The 21,975-nt window shown below is 38.0% G+C and overlaps 1 protein-coding gene across 1 annotated transcript in view; it reads right to left on the bottom strand.

Annotated features, from left to right (window-relative positions):
- Positions 1-21,975, bottom strand: part of Pkhd1 (polycystic kidney and hepatic disease 1) — a 560,304-nt gene that overhangs the window by 19,152 nt on the left and 519,177 nt on the right. The window contains exon 64 of the mRNA NM_153179.3: positions 4,256-4,363. Within this exon, the coding sequence (NP_694819.2) occupies positions 4,256-4,363 (108 nt within the window). The remainder of the gene's footprint in view (positions 1-4,255; positions 4,364-21,975) is intronic.

Raw genomic sequence — 21,975 nt, forward strand, 5'->3', positions numbered from 1 at the left:
GGCATATGTGAGAACGTTGGATTTATTAATACATAGGAACGATTCAAGAGGATCCCATAGTTCACATTCACACCAAATCTCTTTAACTTCTCACTTAGAAAGATCAACAGGAAAAATGGTTGTATGTTCTTTCCTTGATTTACATACAAATAAAATGTAGCATCTAGTGTTCTCTTGCTAATTGTGCCCCCCCCCCAAAAAAAAAAAACCTGCTTGCAGTGTCCTGCATGCAAGCTAAAGGAAGCCGGCCCCCAGCTGGATTTGATTGCTAATAAAGAATTGCCATACAGCCAATGGTTGGGCCTGACCAGTGCAAGGGTTCCTTTTTGTCAGCGCCACCCCTGCGCCATCTTGGGTGTGTGTTCTTAAATAAATCACAGGGAGTCAGAGGGCACCAAGATCCCCAGAAGACTCTCCATTCTTTAGGAACCCTAGTATACCTGGGATCTTGAGATCACTGGTGAGTGAAACAGAACATCAGTTCCAAAAAGCCAGAGGGTCTTATGATAATAGCAACAGGGTCAAATGACAAAGGCAAGACCCTAGCACACCCAGAATCTTGGGATCACTGATACCAGTCTAAGCAGGAGAGCACATGGGTGGTAGAAGCAAGAGAGCTTCTTGAACAGGGTCCCTTCGGGCCAGGAGACAGAGCTGAGACCCAGATCCCAGGATACCTTCCCTGCCAGAGGAGAGTTGGCCTCCAGGGTGGGCTCTGACCCCAGGAATCAGGAAGTGGATCTGACCTCCAGACTTCTGTGCACCTTCCCTGCAAGAGGAGAGCTTGCCTGCAGAGAGTGCTCTGACCACTGGAACTCAGGAGACAATTGGTCTCCCAGGAGTGTGACAAAGGCTAAAGAATCACAGGAAGAACAAGCTCTAACCAGAGACAGCTAGAACATCTAATACCAGAGACTAACAGATGGCGAAAGGCAAATGAAAGAATCATACTAACAGAAACCAAGACCACTGGGCATCATCAGAACCCAGTACACCTACCACAGCAAGTCCTGGATACCCCAGCACACCTGGAAAGCAAGATTTGGATCTAAAATCATATCTCATGATGCTGGTAGAGGATTTTAAGGGCATTAACTCACTTAAAGAAATACAGGAGAACACTGCTAAAGAGTTAGAAGCCCTTAAAGAGGAATCACAAAAATCCCTCAAGCAATTAGAGTAAAACACTGCTAAACAGGTAGAAGACCTTAAGGAGGAAATACAAAAATCCCTTAAAGAATTGCAGGAAAACACAACCAAACAGGTGATGGAATTGAACAACACCATCCAACATCTAAAAATGGAAATAAAAACAATGAAGAAAACTCAAAGGGAGACAACTCTGGAGATAGAAACCCTAGGAAAGAAATCAGAAACCATAGATTCAAGCATCAACAACAGAAAACAAGGGATGGAAGGGAGAATCTCAGGTGCAGAAGATTCCATGGAGAGCATGGACACAACAGTAAAGGAAAATGCAAAATGCCAAAAGATCCTTATCCAAAACATCCAGGAAATTCAGGATACAATGAGAAGACCAAACTTAAGGATAATAGGTATACATGAGAATGAAGATTTTCAACTTAAAGGACCAGTAAATTTCTTCAACAAAATTATAGAAGAAAACTTCCCTAATATAAAGAAAGAGGTGTCATTGAATATACAAGAAGCCTACAGAACTCCAAATAGACTGGACCAGAAAAGAAATTCCTCCTGTCACATAATAATCAGAACAACAAATGCACTAAATAAAGACAGAATATTAAAAGCAGTAAGAGAAAAGGTCAAGCAACATATAAAGGTAGGCCTATCAGAATTACACCAGACTTCTCACCAGAGACTATGAAAGCCAGAAGATCCTAGACAGATGATATACAGAACCTAAGACAATATAAATGCCAGCCCAGGCTACTATACCCAGCTAAACTCTCAATTACCATAGATGGAGAAACCAAAGCATTCTAAGAAAAAACAAATTCACAAAATATCTTTCCACAAATCCAACCCTTCGAAGAATAATAAAGGGAAAATACAAACACAAGGACAGAAATTATGCCCTACAAAAAGCAAGAATGTAATACTTCAACAAACCTAAAGGAAGACAGCCACAAGAACAGAATCTCAACTCTAACAACAAAAATAACAGGAAGAAACAATTACTTTTACTTACTATCTCTGAATATCAATGGACTCAATTCACAAATAAAAAGACATAGACTGCTTAAGCTTCTATATTCTAATTTAAATCTTTAAAAAACCCAAAAAGACAAAAATCAAATAACAAAAAATTAAAAAATTAAAATTTTTAAAAAATCAAAAAAAAACAAAACAAAACAAAACAAAACAAAAAACCTCTCCTCATGCAGAGCCTGGCCTCACAGACCTAACTTTGACAAATATTTAGTAAGAATATTTAAGAATAGTCTAAGGAAAATATTCAAGGGCATTTCAAATCTGTAATTTTTCAGAAGGGAAAAAGACAAAACAGTAATCTACCAATAAATGCCAAGACCATATGTGGTTCTGGGAGCTTTTGTCAGCAATTCTTGCATTTGTTTTTATAGTCTAGTCCTTAGAATACCATTGATGAATCATGTGGAGAGTCTTAGTTAACCACTGGAAAAGTAAAGGGCAAAAGTATCGAAAATGTCAGACAATCTGGGACAAACAACTCAGGGCCCTGTGAAGTCTCTGTAGAAATAATTTAGCCAAGCAGACCCAACCACAAAGTTGAGGCATGCGCTGCTATTTCCTTCCCATGCCAACCTAGAATCTACCAGGCCTGGCTAGAGACTGCTGACACATGATCCGGTGATGGAGCAAGCCAATGAGAAAGAGACAGGGCCACTACTGACCACTTAAGAGACAATGAGATACCTGGAGGGATGTGTAAAGGTTTGCCCAGTCCCTGCAATTAACAAGTCTGGTTTTGACACTGGCCTAACTCCTGGAGTCTGTGCCATTGACTTTGCTCCTTCCTACCCCAGCTTCCAAGGGTCTTGGTCAGGGTCCCATGCAACAAGTCTGACCCATTAAAAACATATGTTCAAAAAGTTGAGGTTAAGGCAAAAATTTCTGCCGCTGGAGGATGAGCGTGTTTGACCATGAATCGCTGTCCATCTTCAGACAGATTCATAGGAATGAAAAGAAAGAGTATCTGACTCACAAAACCACGACTTGACAACAATTTTATATTTCCAAAGATAGATCTTTTGTTAAGAAAAAAATGTTTCTAAACTTGGACTTGCGGCATATTTGTTGAAGTTCTTCCTCACACTATGCTGAAGCATTTCCAGGTAAGATTTATCAAATCCCCTACAGTAGATTTCACTTTAGAAATTGAGATCTCACTATACTGTCCAAAGTTTGTCTCTCAAGCTCCTGGACTTTAGCAATCTTCCTGTATCAGTCTCCACAGTTTTTTTGTGTCTACCAAAGACAGGCTAATATTTACAATTTTAGCATCCTAATTTGTTAATTTGAAGAAGACTAATAATTTGCAAATGATTTTTGTCAAGAAGTGATTGATATAAATGATATCTGTGGACATGTAATTCAAATACTATGGCTTTCTTTTTCTATATTCCTTAACAAGTGGCTTTCACAACACCTCTACCGGACACTTTAGCTCAAAGGTTTTCTAAAATACCATAGCTGTTGTCCTGGATCCCTTGGAAACAATTTAAACGACTTCTATACAAGTGTTTACTGTATATCTTCATCTGAGACACATTAGATGAATCAGAAAACAGATACCTTCAAGTGGCTTATGAAGGAAGACTGACTTGGTTCACAATTTACCCATGCCTTTTACCAATGCTTTCAGGTACTGGATTGCTAACAGGTCTTGCTTCACTTTTTCCATAAAGAAAGCATGAGGGAAATGGGATAGAAAGATTTGTGTCCAACATATTCAACAGCTCAATTGTCTCGTGGATTTTTAATAAGTGTAAGTCATATATGTAAAAGAAAGAGAAAAAGGAAGGGAAGGAATGAGAGAAAGAAGAGGAGGGAGTATAAAATAAATGGTAACACCTATGGGAAAATGTGGATTTAGAATCTTGTTTATTAAATAGACTCTGAATCTGAATTTCCACAGGAGTGCTTTAACTTTATACTCAATAGTATAGTCAAGTAAACTTCTTCTATAAACTATCATGGCTTCTTATTCATGAAAGGACTTATTCGAATCACAAAGAAAAAGAGTTACATTTTGGGAAAATACAGATATAAAAGTATACTGTGCTGAAATTACCTGGAGGGGATATAACAGTAAAAAACAAGTGCCAGTTTGACCCAGAGATCAAGACAGCCAATCTAGAAAAGGTCACATAGCCATCCCGTGTTTCTGCCAGGGTACACCCTATAAACAAACAGAAAACCAAAGGTAGGTGTTAGTTACTTCCACTAGAACAATGTCTTTTAAGTCTTCTCTGGAGACAAGGAATCGAATATCTCAAAAGAATTAACAAAAATCATTGACTCTTTCCATTTCATCTTAAACAAATGCTAGAAACAAATAACTCAAAACAAAATATAAAACAGCATTTACTGAAAGCATAATATACTAAACATTGTTCAGGATAGATATCTTTGTGTTCAACATATATAACAGTACTATAAACTATGTTAAATTCTATAGTTAAATTACAAAATTTATGCTGAGATTGTAGCCACAGATATACCTTATTATAAGCTTATATTCCTAACTACAACTATGTATTTGGCTTCTGTCTTAATACAAGTCTATGGAGGGTGCTGGGTTTATAGATGAGTAGCGGAGTGCTCTTTTAGCATATGAAATATCCTGGGTTCAAAGAGTAGCACCATCCAAAGAATGTATAACAAGAAATAAATCCTGTAATCAGGCAAGGAGGTCAATCTCTCTTTTTAGGGAATCTGTATTAAGGTAGTCCATCAGCATGACAACAATCTATCATCAAATCATGACTGAAAGCATGCAGGGATTTAGTAAAATGGATTGATTGAGCCTTGGTTTCTTTGAATTAAAAGGAAATGTTTAAAAGAAAAGACACAAAGCTTACATTTTCTAAAGAGCAACCCATTCATAAAGTTAAAGGGGGCAACTTAACTAAGCTCCCATCCCTACACCATAAAATTCCTTTGACTCTACTACACTTAAATTACTTTGTGAATTAATGGTTGTTACACTTTACTCTGAACATGGCACCATGGAGGACAAAGAGTTCAAAGAGTGATAAGTTTATGAATTTGTTTGTGATGTCTAAGGCAGAAAAGACTCATAAAGATTTAGGACATTTAGTGTTAACAATTTTTCAATTCAATTGCTCAGTCCTTTCTGTGAAAACAATGCCTTTCCTCATCAATTTTGCAGAGCTAACTAAAAGTTTCTTTACACAAGCCATATTTTCTTCCATCTCTACAAAATCCCAAAATAAATAAAATGCCCAGAAAAAAAATGGAAATAAATAAGCCAAGACTCAAGTAAATGATAGGCGCCCAAGATAAATGTAGTTTATACTCTTTAAAACCTATATGCATCAAAATTATGGTCAATAAACTCTTGCAAACAATGAACTGCAGAGTACAGATGTTCAACATGAAATCGTTTGCTGCAGTTTTTCCTTTGATAAACGTCCTTATTGTTTCCATCTTTGCAAGAATGCAAAGCAGCATTTAATCGAAATGTGTCCGTCGAGCCCTGTGAGTTTGTCTCATAGAACAGCCGTCAAACTGCCTAATGGAAAGTGCTTTAGCGCCAAATGGGTTTGCTTTTGCGTTAAATACCAGCTTGCCTTACAGATCTCCACTAAGATTCTCATATATGTCTATGATATTTCAGATTTGAAGCATATGTGCCCAAAAGCTGAAGCACTTGCTGCCAAGTACAGTACATTACTCCAGGGTCCATCATATCTTTAGAATGGCTATTATAAAATATACAAATGTGGTTGACAGGCTCCCTGATCAAGCTGCTATAGAGAAGATACTGGCTGAGAGAATGTGGGATGGAATGGGGAAGCAGGCTGAAACCAGCATTGAAATCCAACTGGATTATACAGCCACCAAGGAATCATACCTGGGTATACAGAGTATATGGTCTCTAAAATCCCCTCGGACCCCAAACATCCTCTATAACAAACTAGCTACTTGGTATACATGCTAGCATGCTGACATGTCAACAATGCTGGGAAATTATTTTTAAGCATATATATATATATATATATATATATATATGTATATATATATATATATATATATATATACACATATATATAATAGTTTCTGCAATTATGACCTAAAATTGAGTTTCAGGGGATCCAAGGAGACCCCCTGAAATTGCCTTTGTCTATGAATTCACTTTATGGTGATGGCATCTTTTTTCACTGAGGGCCTAAGAAAAGAAAACAAAGACCATTAAATGTAGAATAAAAGGCTTAGACTATACAGAGAGAATAGTTTTTGCAGTTGCTATTTCCCTTGCCTCTGGTAATTACCTGGTGTAAGTTAATTAATCCATTCCAAATGGTTTAGTTTCCATTCTTTATGAAGTTAAGGAGAACTATTTCAATAATATGAAATAAAGGTATGTTGTATTATATGTCAGTTCATGTGTTATCAAGAGAGATTTGAGTATCATAAAATATATAATTTGTATCCTACTTAATCACACACACACACGTACACAAACACAAATGTGAGTATTTTCATCTACCTTTCTATTACTGAAACTGTCAATATTGGTAATATTGATCCAAGTAGTCTAGTTGGATTAGGCATCCTTAGTATTTAGTTGACCAAATTACAATCTTCTCTTCTTCATTCACATATTATGACCATGATATTATTTTAAGCTAGTTAGTGGGGATCATCTTTAGGATAAGTGAAGGACATAAACTAAGGATGGTTTGAAAGAATTTATAAAAGTGTGTGAAGTGTGAAGTCTAAAGGGTAGTATAAGGCATAGTCCTGGAGGAGGCATTGAGTATAAGCCAGGTGCTGCATATAGGCGCAAGAGAAAGTATGAATGGGGTATGGCTGATAAGTTACACAGTATGGGAAAGGTGTGAAGCATTGTATGATACCAAAAAAATGATCATATAGAACGAAATACAAGGGAAAGCCTGAAATGAGTAAGTGCTAGAGGAGATAGAGGGAGATAAGCTCTGCTAGTCATATGCTATGTGAGCTATCTTTTGTAGAGTAGAAAAGAAAAAAACAACTGGATATCATCATTTCTCATTAGAATTCTATAAGGAGATTCTCACTATATGCATGCAGTTTCATGGACCCATAAAATTACAAAAGTGAAGGTGCTGATGGGAACACAGAGACTTTAAGTGTTTTGAAAAAAAATCCATTCTGTTGAGATTCAAGAGTTATACAGCAGTTAGGAGCACTGCCTATTTTTCCATAGGCTCCATGTTCAACACTGACCACCCACATGTCATCTCCTAACGGTCTGTAACTCCTGTTCCAAGGGATCCCAAACTCTCTTATAGCATAAAAGCACCAGCCACACAAGTGTTACACAAATATGCATGCATGCAATACAGCCATATAAATTAAGAAAAAAATTAAGTTTAAAGCTATATTTTGTGGATAGCCTGAAAAGATAAGGCTTATGAATCAAATGATGTTTACAGGTAAAACTCATTGAAGGATACCTTAAAAGGAGATAGTGAGAAAATGCATGGCTCTAATTAGAAGATAAGCATGAATCACTAAGGCTTCGAAGCTATGGAAGGTGTAATCACACAATGTTCATTGCTTCCTCAAAAGTTTTTAGTTCCGCTCGCTGGGGTTGATGATGTCTACCAAGAAAACAAGAGGTATAACTGAAATGAGATAGGGATGCTAGAATGCCTTGGGATCTGACATAAATCATAAAAACAAACAAACAAACAAACATCATGAAATATGTATACATGACACTTCATCACTTATTTCTAATAACATTATACTTTGCTTTATTTAAGGACAAATGGCAAAAAGTGAAAAAAGAAACAAAAACAACAACAAAACCCTCAGTATCCACAGGAATGTTGGGTATTTCCTATGGGTATTGAGAACAATGGTAAGAAACTTCTTACATCCATTTAAGCATTTTACATACTTATGAGAGGCATATGATGCACTGTAGACATATTGGTAGGATAGGGCAAGAAATGTCCTCATTGGAGAAATGAACAAATAGAGGTAGGCTGACATCTGTTCTGGTAGTGAAGACGTTTCTGTGTTTGTAGAATGAAAGTTCAGATAATGCAAAGTCAACAGAAACACCCTATACTAACTCATGAAGTAGATGAAAAACTTGAGATGCCAATTTGTTAAAAGAACTATCTGCAAATTGTCTTTACAAAAGGTTATATGACCAGTTATGACAATGTATAACATTATTTATTATTATTATTATTATTATTATTATTATTATTATTATTATTATTATTATATTAAGTATTTTCTTCATTTACATTTCCAATGCTATGCCAAAAGTCCCCCATATTCTCCCCCCTACTCCCCTACCCACCCACTGCCACTTCTTCGCCCTGGCATTCCCCTGTACTGAGGCATATAAAGTTTGCAAGACCAATGGGCCTCACTTTCCACTGATGGCCAACTAGGACATCTTCTGCTACATATGCAGCTAGAGACCTGAGTTCTGGGGTACTGATTAGTTCATATTCTTGTTCTACCTATGGGGTTGCAGATCCCTTTAGCTCCTTGGATACTTTCTCTAGCTCCTCCATTGGGGATCCTGTGATCCATCCAATACATGACTGTGAGCTTCCACTTCTGTGTTTGCTAGGTCCCAGCATAGCCTCACAAGAGACAGCTATATCAGGGTCCTTTCAGCAAAATCTTGCTAGTGTATGCAATGGTGTCAGCATTTGGAGACTGATTATGGGATGGATCCACGGGTATGGCTGTCTCTAGATGGTCCATCCTTTCGTCATAGCTCCAAACTTTGTCTCTGTAACTCCTTCCATGGGTGTTTTGTTCCCAATTCTAAGAAGGGGCAAAGTGTCCACTCTTTGGTCTTCGTTCTTCTTGAGTTTCATGTGCTTTGCAAATTATATCTTATATCTTGGGTATTCTAAATTTCTGGGCTAATATCCACTTATCAGTGAGTACATATCATGTGAGTTCTTTTGTGATTGGGTTACCTCACTTAAGATGATACCCTCCATGCCCATCCATTTGCCTAGGAATTTCATAAATTCATTCTTTTTAATAGCTGAGTAGTACTCCATTGTGAAAATGTATCACATTTTCTGTATCCATTCCTTTGTTGAGGGGCATCTGGGTTCTTTCAAGCTTCTGGCTATTATAAATAAGGCTCTATGAACATAATGTAGCATGTGTCCTTCTTACCAGTTGGAACATCTTCTGGATATATGCCCAGGAGAGTTATTGTGGGATCCTCCAGTAGTACTATGTGCAATTTTCTGAGGAAACGCCAGACTGATTTCCAGAGTGGTTGTATAAGCTTGCAATCCCACCAACAATGGAATAGTGTTCCACTTTCTCCACATCCTCGCCAGCATCTGCTTTCACCTGAATTTTTGATCTTAGCCATTCTGACTGGTGTGAGGTGGAATCTCAGGGATGTTTGGATTTGCATTTCTGTGATGATTAAGGATGCTGAAAAATTTTTGGGTGCTTCTCAGCCATTCAGTATTCCTCAGGTGAGAATTCCTTGTTTAGCTCTGAGCCCCATTTTTAATGGGGTTATTTGATTTTCTGGAGTCCACCTTCTTGAGTTCTTTATATATATTGGATATTAGTCCCCTATATGATTTAGGATAGGTAAAGATGATCCTTACCCAATCTGTTGGTGGCCCTTTTGTCTTATTGATGGTGTCTTTTGCCTTACAGAAGCTTTGCAATTTTATGAGGTCCCATTTGTCGATTCTCTATCTTACAGAACAGACCATTGCTGTTCTATTCAGGAATTTTTCCCCTGTGCCCATGTCTTATAGGCTATTCCCCACTTTCTCCTTTAGAAGTTTCACTGTCTCTGATTTTATGTGGAGTTCCTTGATCCACTTAGATTTGACCTTAGTACAAGGAGATAGGAAAGGATCAAGTCGAATTCTTCTACATGATAATAACCAGTTGTGCCAGCACCATTTGTAGAAAATGCTGTCTTTTTTCCACTGGATGATTTTAGCTCCCTTGTCAAATATCAAGAGACCATAGATCTGTGGGTTCATTTCTGGGTCTTCAATTCTATTCCATTGATCTACTTGTCTTTCGCTATACCAGTACCATGCAGTTTTTATCACAATTGCTCTGTAGTACAACTTTAGGTCAGGCATGGTAATTCCACCAGAAGTTCTTTTATCCTTGAGAAGAGTTTTTGCTATTCTAGGTTTTCTGTTATTCCAGATGAATTTGAAAATTGCCCTTTCTAATTCATTGAAGAATTGAGTTGGAATTTTGATGGGAATTGCATTGAATCTGTAGATTGTTTTTGGCAAAATAGCCATTTTTACTATATTGATCCTGCCAATCCCTGAGCATGGGAGATCTTTCCATCTTCTAAGATCTTCTTTAATTTCTTTCTTCAGAGACTTGAAGTTCTTATCATACAGATCTTTCACTTCCTTAGTTAGAGTCACACTAAGGTATTTTATATTATTTGTGAGTATTGTGAAGTGTGTTGTTTCCCTAAATTCTTTCTCAGCCTGTTTATCCTTTTTGTAGAGGAAGACCATTGACTTGTTTGAGTTAATTTTATATCCAGCTACTTCACCAAAGCTGTTTATCAGGTTTAGGAGTTCTCTGGTGGAATTTTTAGGGTCACTTATATATACTATCATATCATCTGCAAAAAGTGATATTTTGACTTCCTCTTTTCCAATTTGTATCCCCTTGATCTCCTTTTGTTGTTGAATTGCTCTGGCTAGGATTTCAAGTACAATGTTGATTAGGTAGGGAGAAAGTGGGCAGCCTTGTCTAGTCCCTGATTTTAGTGGGATTGCTTCCAGTTTCTCACCATTTAGTTTGATGTTGGCTACTGGTTTGCTGTAGATTGCTTTAATCATGTTTAGGTATGGACCATGAATTTCTGACCTTTCCAAGACTTTTATCATGAATGGGTGTTGGATTTTGTCAAATGCATTCTCCACATCTAATAAGATGATCATGTGTTTTTTGTCTTTTAGTTTGTTTATATAATGGATTACATTGATGGATTTCCTTATATTAAATAATCCCTGCATCCCTGGAATGAAACCTACTTGGTCCGGATGGATGATTGTTTTGATGTGTTTTTGGATTGGGTTAGCGAGAATTTTATTGAGTATCTTTGCATCAATATTCATAAGGGAAATTGATCTGAAGTTCTCTATCTTTGTTGAGTCTTTCTGTGATTTAGGTATCAGAGTAATTGTGGCTTCATAGAATGAAATGGGTAGAGTACCTTCTGCATTTATTTTGTGGAATAGTTTGTGAAGAACTGGAATTAGATCTTCTTTGAATGTCTGATAGAACTCTGCACTAAACCCATCTGGTCCTGGGCTTTTTTGGTTGGGAGACTATTAATGACTGCTTCTATTTCTTTAGGGTATATAGGACTGTTTAGATCATTAACCTGATCATGATTTAACTTTGTTACCTGGTATCTGTCTTGAAAGTTGTCCATTTCATCCAGGTTTTCCAGTTTTGTTTAATATAGTCTTTTGTAGAAGGATCTGATGATGTTTTGGATTTCTTCAGGATCTGTTGTTATGTCTCCCTTTTCATTTCTGATTTTGTTAATTAGGATGCTGTCCTGTGCTCTCTAGTGAGTCTGGCTAAGGTTTATATATCTTGCTGATTTTCTCAAAGAACCAGTTCCTCCTTTGGTTGATTCTTTGAATAGTTCTTGTTTCTACTTGGTTGATTTCACCCCTGAGTTTGATTATTTCCTGCCGTCTACTCCCCTTAGGTGAATTTGCTTCCTTTTGTTCTAGAGCTTTTAGGTGTGTTCTCAACCTGCTAGTATGTGCTCTCTCTAATTTCTTTTTGGAGGCACTCACATCTATGAGTTGTCCTCTTAGAAATGTTTTCACTGTGTCCCATAAGTTTAGGTATGTTGTGGCTTTATTTTCATTATACTCTAAAAAGTCTTTAATTTCTTTCTTTATTCCTTTCTTGACCAAGGTATCATTGAAGAGAGTATTGTTCAGTTTCCACGTGAATGTTGGCTTTATATTATATATGTTGTAATTGAAGATCAGCCTTTTCTATGGTGATCTGATAGGATGCATGGGACAATTTCAATATGTTTGTATCTGTTGGGTCCTGTTTTGTGACCAATTATATGGTCAATTTTGGAGAAGGTGCCATGAGGTGCTGAGAAGAAGGTATATCCTTTTGTTTTAGGATAAAATGTTCTGTAGATATCTGTTAAATCCATTTGTTTCATAACTTCTGTTAGTTTCACTGTGTCCATGTTTAGTTTCTGTTTCCACGATCTGTCCATTGATGAAAGTGGTGTGTTAAAGTCTCCCACTATTATTGTGTGAGGTGTAATGTGTGCTTTGATGTCTTTAATGAATGTGGCTGCCCTTGCATTTGGAGCATAGATATTCAGAATTGAGAGTCCCATTTTGGAAGATTTTACCTTTGATGAGTATGTAGTGCCTCTCCTTGGTTTTTTTGATAACTTTGGGTTGGAAGTTGATTTTATTAGATATTAGAATGGCTACTCCAGCTTGTTTCTTCAGACCATTTGCTTAGAAAATTGTTTTCCAGCCTTTCATTCTGAGGTAGTGTCTGTCTTTTTTGCTGAGATGGGTTTCCTGTAAGCAGCAAAATGTTGGGTCCTGTTTGTGTAGCCAGTCTGTTAGTCTATGTCTTTTTATTGGGGAGTTGAGTCTATTGATATTAAGAGATATTAAGGAAAATTATTTGTTGCTTCCTATTATTTTTGTTGTTAGAGTTGGCATTCTGTTCTTGTGGCTGTCTTCTTTTAGGTTGTTGAAGGATTACTTTCTTGCTTTTTATAAGATGTGGTTTCTGTCCTTTTATTGTTTTTTGTTTGTTTGTTTGTTTGTTTGTTTCTGTTATTATCCTTTGAAGGGCTGGATTCATGGAAAAATAATGTGTGAATTTGGTTTGGTTGTGGAATTCTTTTGTTTCTCCATCTATGGGAATTGAAAGTTTGGCTGGGTATAGTAGCCTGGGCTGGCATTTGTGTTCTCTTAGATTCTGTATAACATCTGTCCAGGATATTGTGGCTTTCATACTCTCTGGTGAAAAATCTGGTGTAATTCTAATAGGCCTGCCTTTATATGTTACTTGATCTTTTTCCCTTACTGCTTTTAATATTCTATCTTTATTTAGTGTGTTTGTTATTCTGATTATTACGTGTTGGGAGGAATTTCTTTTCTGGTTCAGTCTATTTGGAGTTCTGTAGGCTTCTTGTATGTTCATAGGCATCTCTTTTTTTAGGTTTGGGAAGATTTCTTCTATAATTTTGTTGAAGATATTTGCTGGCCTTTTAAGTTGAAAATCTTCATTCTCATCTACTCCTATTATCCTTAGGTTTGGTCTTCTCATTGTGTCCTGGATATCCTGGATGTTTTGAGTTAGGATCTTTTTGCATTTTGCATTTTCTTTGATTGTTGTGTATTCTGTTGCTTATGCTCGCATTTATGGTTCCAGATTTCTTTCCTAGGGTTTCTATCTCCAGCGTTGCCTCACTTTGGGTTTTCTTTATTGTGTCTACTTCTCTTTTTAGGTCTAGTATGGTTTTGTTCATTTCTATCACCTGTTTGGATGTGTTTTCCTGTTTTTTTTTTAAGGACTTCTACCTGTTTGGTTGTGTTTTCCTGTTTTTCTTTAAGGACTTGTAACTCTTTAGCAGTGTTCTCCTGTAGTTCTTTAAGTGAATTATTAAAGTCCTTCTTGATGTCCTCTACCATCAACATGAGATATGCTTTTCAATCTGGGTCTAGCTTTTTGAGTGTGTTGGGGTGCCCTGGACTGGGCGAAGTGGGAGTGCTGGGTTCTGATGATGGTGAGTGGTCTTGGTTTCTGTTAGTAAGATTCTTTACCTTTCGCCATCTGGTAATCTCTGGAGTTAGTTGTTATATTTGTCTCTGTTTAGAGGTTGTTCCTCTGGTGATTCTGTTGCCCTCTATCAGCAGACCTGGGAGACTAGATCTCTCCTCTGAGTTTCAGTGGTCAGAGCAGTCTCTGCAGGCAATCTCACCTCTTACAGGGAAGATGCACAGTTATCTGGCGTTTGGACCTCCTCCTGGCCGAAGATGAAAGGCCAAAACAGGACCTTTCCCAGAAGGTGTGTTGCTTTGGCCTGTCCCAGAAGCTGTTAATTTCAGTAGTCTACACTCTCACCTGTGCAGACTACTTTCTGCGGAGTCCTGGAACCAAAGGTAAGTTGCACAGATATCTTGAGTTCGAACCTGCCTCCTGGCAGAAGATGAAGGCCCAAAACAGGGCCTGTCCCAGAAGCTATTTGCTTGTGTAGTCCACACTCTCACCTGCACCGACTAGTCTCAGAGGGACCTGGAAACCAAGATGGCTCCCCAAGTTGCTCCAGCAAAGCCCTCCCGGGTGGGGCAGACACCTCTTCTCTGGCAGGGAAGGTGCCCGGGTATCTGGACCCCGAAATGGGGTCTGCCTCAGAAGCTGTGTGGCTTCCACCTGTCCCAGAAGCTGTTAGCTTCTGTATTCCACACTCTCACCTGTGCAGACTAGTCTTGGCAGGATCCAGGAACCAAGATGGCTCTCTAGGGTGCTCTGGCAAAAGCCTCCCGGGCAGGGTGGACACCTCTCCTCTGGCAGGGAAGGTGCCCGGATGTCTGGAGCCTGAAACGGTGTCTGCCTCAGAAGCTCTGTCGCTTCTGCATGTTCCAGAAGCTGTTACCTTCTCTAGTCCACACCCTCACCTCAACAATGTATAACATACAGCCTTCTGGCAGTAATGAAAGTTAGCCATCAAGGAAGAAGTTTTTTATGGTTGATATAAGATTGATTTCTCTATGTCATCTAACCAATCTATGCAATATTTTTGGTCATATAGTCTTATCATTCAGTTATAATCAGATCTCTGCTGCTCAGAAATAGACATCCATTGATTTTAGACGCTTGCTACAATAATCACCTAGCTGGCAAGATGTAGTGACTGTTGCAATTGTGACTTAAATGTAAAGAAGACAACCAAGCACTTTCTGATTGGCTTTGAGGCCTATTGAATGTGAAGTAATTTATTCCTGGCACAAACCTGGTCAAAAGTCCATGGTTGTGGAGATCATATGCATTATGAGAGAAATCTTTTATTATTTTGCTAAATGTTATTGCTATCAACAGCCTTCTAAATATTTATAATTATATTCATAATTTGTACGGTTTTCATCTTCACTCAGAGAAGCCTCCCTTTTAGAGTCAATAGGACTGACTGTAGACTCATTCTGGGCAAAGTACAAAGTGCTTGTAAGTGCTCATCTCTAATGGAGAGATCTATATTAAACTCCCTCTAAAGCTAAGAGATCATCATGGAAACAGAGGACAAAAGAAGGTAATTCCTGGAAGATAGAGAGGAATATTTTTTTTCTAGATATGACTTTGTAATTACATTCATGAATTCACAGAGTCCTAAACAATATCAAGTGAGTTGAATACCAGTGTGGTAGTTTAAATAGGCATGGCTTCCACAGATTCATATGTTTGAATCCTTGGCCATAGAGAGCTGAACTATTAGGAGGTATAGCCTTATTGGAGAAGGTATGGCCAAGTTACCAGAAGTTTGTTACTGTGGTGGTGGGGGTGTGTGTTGTGATCATAAATGTTCATGCTATGACCAGAGTAAAAAGAACTCAGTATCCTTCTGGTCCCTTCAGATCTAGATGTAGAAGTCTTGGTTCCTCTAACACTATGACTGCTTGCATGCTGACATGCTTCCCAACATGATGATAATGGACTGAACCTCTGAAACTGTAAGCTAGTTTCAGTAAACTCTTTTCTGAGAGTTTTCATGGTAATGGTATATATGGAAACTCTACCCATTATTTTTCAGGAACAACTAAGATAATTTTGGGGAAATATTTCTGATGCAAAAGTGACAATACACACTCTTCGTTTGAAGATTTGGCTGATTATTGGGTCTTGATAAAAAGTGGTTCAGGGATACAAATTCAACAAATATAAATTTATCAATTCAAATATCTTAGGTTTTTTTTGAGAGGGTCTATCTGAAATAAAGGTTTTGGTTGTAGATATAGACATTCTGAAAGTATTCTTTTATGAATATTTTCTTTTGAACCATTAAACTATGAAACATTAGTATAATGGTTAGTCTTGACTAGATTTAGACTCACCAAGTAGACTCAGCTCTGCTGTTTCTATAAGAATATTTCCAGAGAACCTTAACTGAGGCAGGAAGACCCATCCTGAATGTCTTGATTGACATTCCAGAACGAATTTAAGAAAGAAACAAGTAAAGCCCCTTTGTCACAAAAAAACATAACAACTGACCCAAAATCTCTTTCTCCTTTGCTTTAAAATTCAAACCACTCATACAAACGTCTCTCTTTCTTCCTGCCTCCTCATTCTCTCCCTTAATTTGGTCACTTACTTTTTTGTGTTTCCACTCTGATATTCCCCATCTCAGTAAGTGACACCAAACTTCTGTCACTGTATTAGGGTCAGATTTCAAAGACATCCTTCGTCTCTGTTTCTTTTATTTGAAATAAATTTCTTTACTCTACTTCTAAAAGGCAATCTGAGTCAACACTTTTTACATTTCCCCTACTGTCCTGTTCACACATGCTCTATCATTGTGTTTCACCCATTTTACTCCAGAGAGGCTATATAACATAGATGGCAGTCTGTCAGGTCCAGCATGGCCAAGGAAAGGATGGTGTGACATGGTTCCAAATCCTGGAGTAGAGCCAGGTGCAGGTCCTTTGGAGTGCTGATGTTTGCTGTAGACACAAGGCTTGTTTCTATAATAATGTATGTATTTTCCTTAAGTTCTTCTTTTGGGGAATATTCTCCCTGCCAAAGTTAATGACTCCATGATAATTAGAAACAGCATGATTCCAGGAAGTGAGGATGTCTAGTATTCCTTCAGAGAAATGGTGACTATGGACAGTCCTTAAAGCTGTAGGAAAAAACTCTGAAAACATGAGCCCAAGAATACAAAAATTAGTGTGAGAAGTGTTCTTTATAGGATTTCTCAATTATTCAAAATATAAGGATGCAATTCTAATTGTATAAGGAACTTTACAAAACCTGAAAGAACAGTGGTAGCTGCATGAATGAGCCATCTTTGTCAGAACGATACTAAGGAAGGAGATAAAGAGATTTAAGGGAGTGGAGGTCTCAGAGTAAGATCCTACACAGCTAACCTTATTGTTTGTGTTTTGCAGTTGAATAGGGCTAGTTTGGATTTTTAATCTTGAATGAACTACAATTGAGAAATGGAGGAACCACTTGTGATCCAAATCTTGAGGATGGAAGACATAAGCTTTTGATCTGGATCTTGAGGAATAGTGGCCATGAAAAACTTAGGTCTAGGTGTGGTGATACACATCTTTAAGCTCAGCATTCCAGAGACAGGGCCATGCAGATCTCTGAGTTCAAGGTCTGTCTGTCAACAGAGCAAGTTCCAGGACAGAAAAGCTTAGGCAATAAAGGAGTTGGAAAACAGAAATGTGGTGATAATATTAATAGAACAATGGGCCATGTTCCAGCCCCAGCAAGCAACAAAATTCTACAGCTTTGGCAATGTGCTTCTCTGTAGAGTCAAGGGACTAAATCATAAAATTATGACTTGTGGGATAATCCAAAGGAAAACTGGGGTAATGGCTAAATTGGTGTGTAATTCTCAAAGAAGTAGGTTATGCAAAATAAAATACTGAACTTTGCTCTGCAAGAGAAAGTTATCTTGAGCAAAGAGCTATATGGAGCAGAACACAGAGCTGTCAGCTTGTATTCATCATTGACTCTCTTTGTCACAAAAGGAATAACAATTGGGCCCCAAAAATCTCTTTCTCATTTGCTTTAAATGTAAACCACTCATACAAAAGTCTCTCTTTCCCCTTGCCTCACCATTCTTTCTCTTAATTTGGTCCAACATTCAGACACTTACTTTTTATTTGTTTTCACTCTAATCTTCTACATCTCACTAACACTAAACTCCTGTCACAGTATTAGGGTCAAACCTCAAAGGCATCCTTCACTATCTGTTTCTTTCATTTGAAATAAATCTCTTGACTCTACTTCTAAAAGCCAATCTGAGTCAACACTCTTACATCTCCTCTATTGTCCAGATGATGGAGTGTCAATTGTTGTTTCTCACCAACTATACTCCAGAAAGGTTATCCAACACAGATAGCAGTTCTCAGCGCACTGGCCTGCTTAAAGATCTCCCAATGTATGTGCATCTCCCAGAAGTATTCCAGACTCCCCTCCTCTAATTCTAGAATCCACTGATGTCTGCCTCCAACCCCCAGTCTCTGATTTCACCTTCTCTCCTTGTTTCTCTTAGTTAATAGGCTTCTTTTTCCTTGTCTGTATATATAACTTATTCTCCTTAAAATAATGTCTGTAGAACACACTTTAGATTTTAAATATAAAATTACAATGATAGAACTACTCTAAAATAGCAGAGTATACATTTTGTACTCCTCCAAGCAAAGATAAGTATTGACATCCAAGCTAATACTTAGGGACTCTGAGATCCCAGTTTGTCACCGACCACAACTTTATATCTAGGCAACTTTATATCACAGTGAGTTAGTTAAATTTCAAAAAAGTTTTTGTTTGGCATGTCAGATGATGTGAATTAAAGTATAATAACTACATTTTATGTAAAACCATGCCATATATGTTCCTTTTTCCTTGGTTTATGAACAAATGTAAATTGAGGGGATTTGCTACAGAATACATAATCCCAATTCTCTTTTCCCCAGCACTAAAAACTCTTCAAATTAAATTACTAATATATGCTTTTACATTTATACAAGCCCCAGAGAAATGAGATGGTACTTCATTTGCTGGCAGGACTGAAGAAGACAGTGAGGGAGGGCATGAAAATAACATAAGCAAAACCTAACTGTAACGGTTCTCTCTAGATCATATATTTACACAATTAATCTATTTTTCTTCTTAGCACTGAGAGTATATTTTTCTGTTTCCATAATAGAAGATACAAGTGCAAGGCAAATTTACAACCCTCTACCAAAAACTGTGTGTCAGAGGACCACTGAGTAGAGTACAGAGGAACTAGGCCTTGAGACTTAGCCAAAAACTAAGGCTGTAAATATATATTGCTAGCTTGGTCTTTTAATGCCCATCAAGACAGGAGATAAAATGAAAGAACTCTGAGAATTTGTTGAGTATGTCCACATTTGCAATTAATTCTTTTTTTTTCCATTTTTTTTTCCATTTTTTATTAGGTATTTAACTCATTTACATTTCCAATGCTATACCAAAAGTCCCCCATATCCACCCACCCCCACTCCCCTGCCCACCCACTCCCCCTTTTTGGCCCTGGTATTCCCCTGTACTGGGGCATATAAAGTTTGCAAGTCCAATGGGCCTCTCTTTCCAGTGATGGCCGACTAGGCCATCTTTTGATATATATGCAGCTAGAGTCAAGAGCTCCGGGGTACTGGTTAGCTCATAATGTTGTTCCACCTATAGGGTTGCAGATCCCTTTAGCTCCTTGGCTACTTTCTCTAGCTCCTCCATTGGGAGCCCTATGATCCATCCATTAGCTGACTGTGAGCATCCACTTCTGTGTTTGCTGGGCCCCGGCATAGTCTCACAAGAGACAGCTACATCTGCGTCCTTTCAATAAAATCTTGCTAGTGTATGCAATGGTGTCAGCGTTTGGATGCTGATTATTGGGTGGATCCCTGGCTATGGCAGTCTCTACATGGTCCATCCTTTCATCTCAGCTCCAAACTTTGTCTCTGTAACTCCTTCCATGGGGGTTTTGTTCCCAAATCTAAGGAGGGGCATAGTGTCCACACTTCAGTCTTCATTTTTTTTGAGTTTCATGTGTTTAGCAAATTGTATCTTATATCTTGGGTATCCTAGGATTTGGGCTAATATCCACTTATCAGTGAGTACATATTGTGTGAGTTCCTTTGTGAATGTGTTACCTCACTCAGGATGATGCCCTCCAGGTCCTTCCATTTGGCTAGGAATTTCATAAATTCATTCTTTTTAATAGCTGAGTAATACTCCATTGTGTAGATGTACCACATTTTCTGTATCCATTCCTCTGTTGAGGGGCATCTGGGTTCTTTCCAGCTTCTGGCTATTATAAATAAGGCTGCTATGAACATAGTGGAGCATGTGTCCTTCTTACTAGTTGGGGCATCTTCTGGATATATGCCCAGGAGAGGTATTGCTGGATCCTCCGGTATTACTATGTCCAAATTTCTGAGGAACCGCCAGACTGATTTCCAGACTGGTTGTACAAGCCTGCAATTCCACCAACAATGGAGGAATGTTCTTCTTTCTCCACATCCACGCGAGCATCTGCTGTCACCTGAATTTTTGATCTTAGCCATTCTGACTGGTGTGAGGTGGAATCTCAGGGTTATTTTGATGTGCATTTCCCTGATGATTAAGGATGTTGAACATTTTTTCAGGTGCTTCTCTGCCATTCGGTATTCCTCAGGTAAGAATTCTTTGTTCAGTTCTGAGCCCCATTTTTTAATGGGATTATTTGATTTTCTGAAGTCCACCTTCTTGAGTTCTTTATATATGTTGGATATTAGTCCCCTATCTGATTTAGGATAGGTAAAGATCCTTTCCCAATCTGTTGGTGGTCTTTTTGTCTTATTGACGGTGTCTTTTGCCTTGCAGAAAATTTGGAGTTTCATTAGGTCCCATTTGTCAATTCTCGATCTTACAGCACAAGCCATTGCTGTTCTGTTCAGGAATTTTTCTCCTGTGCCCATATCTTCAAGGCTTTTCCCCACTTTCTCCTCTATAAGTTTCAGTGTCTCTGGTTTTATGTGAAGTTCCTTTATCCACTTAGATTTGACCTTAGTACAAGGAGATAAGTGTGGATCAAGTCGAATTCTTCTACATGATAACAACCAGTTGTGCCAGCACCAATTGTTGAAAATGCTGTCTTTCTTCCACTGGATGGTTTTAGCTCTCTTGTCGAAGATCAAGTGACCATAGGTGTGTGGGTTCCTTTCTGGGTCTTCAATTCTATTCCATTGGCCTACTTGTCTGTCTCTATACAAGTACCATGCAGTTTTTATCACAATTGCTCTGTAGTAAAGCTTTAGGTCAGGCATGGTGATACCACCAGAGGTTCTTTTATCCTTGAGAAGAGTTTTTGCTATCCTAGGTTTTTTGTTATTCCAGATGAATTTGCAAATTGCTCCTTCTAATTCATTGAAGAATTGAGTTGGAATTTTGATGGGGATTGCATTGAATCTGTAGATTACTTTTGGCAAGATAGCCATTTTTACAATGTTGATCCTGCCAATCCCTGAGCCTGGGAGACCTTTCAATCTTCTGAGATCTTCTTTAATTTCTTTCTTCAGAAACTTGAAGTTTTTATCATACAGATCTTTCACTTCGTTAGTTAGAGTCATGCCGAGATATTTTATATTATTTGTGACTATTGAGAAGGGTGTTGTTTCTTTAATTTCTTTCCCAGCCTGTTTATTCTTTGTGTAGAGAAAGGCCATTGACTTGTTTGAGTTAATTTTATATCCAGCTACTTCACTGAAGCTGTTTATCAGGTTTAGGAGTTCTCTGGTGGAATTTTTAGGGTCACTTATATATACTATCATATCATCTGCAAAAAGTGATATTTTGACTTCATCTTTTCCAATTTGTATCCACTTGATCTCCTTTTGTTGTCGAATTGCTCTGGCTAATACTTCAAGTACTATGTAGAAAAGGTAGGGAGAAAGTGGGCAGCCTTGTCTAGTCCCTGATTTTAGTGGAATTGCTTCCAGCTTCTCTCCATTTACTTTGATGTTGGCTACTGGTTTGCTG

Source organism: Mus musculus, chromosome 1, assembly GCF_000001635.26.
Source record: "Mus musculus strain C57BL/6J chromosome 1, GRCm38.p6 C57BL/6J".
NCBI classification, from domain to species: Eukaryota; Metazoa; Chordata; class Mammalia; order Rodentia; family Muridae; genus Mus; species Mus musculus.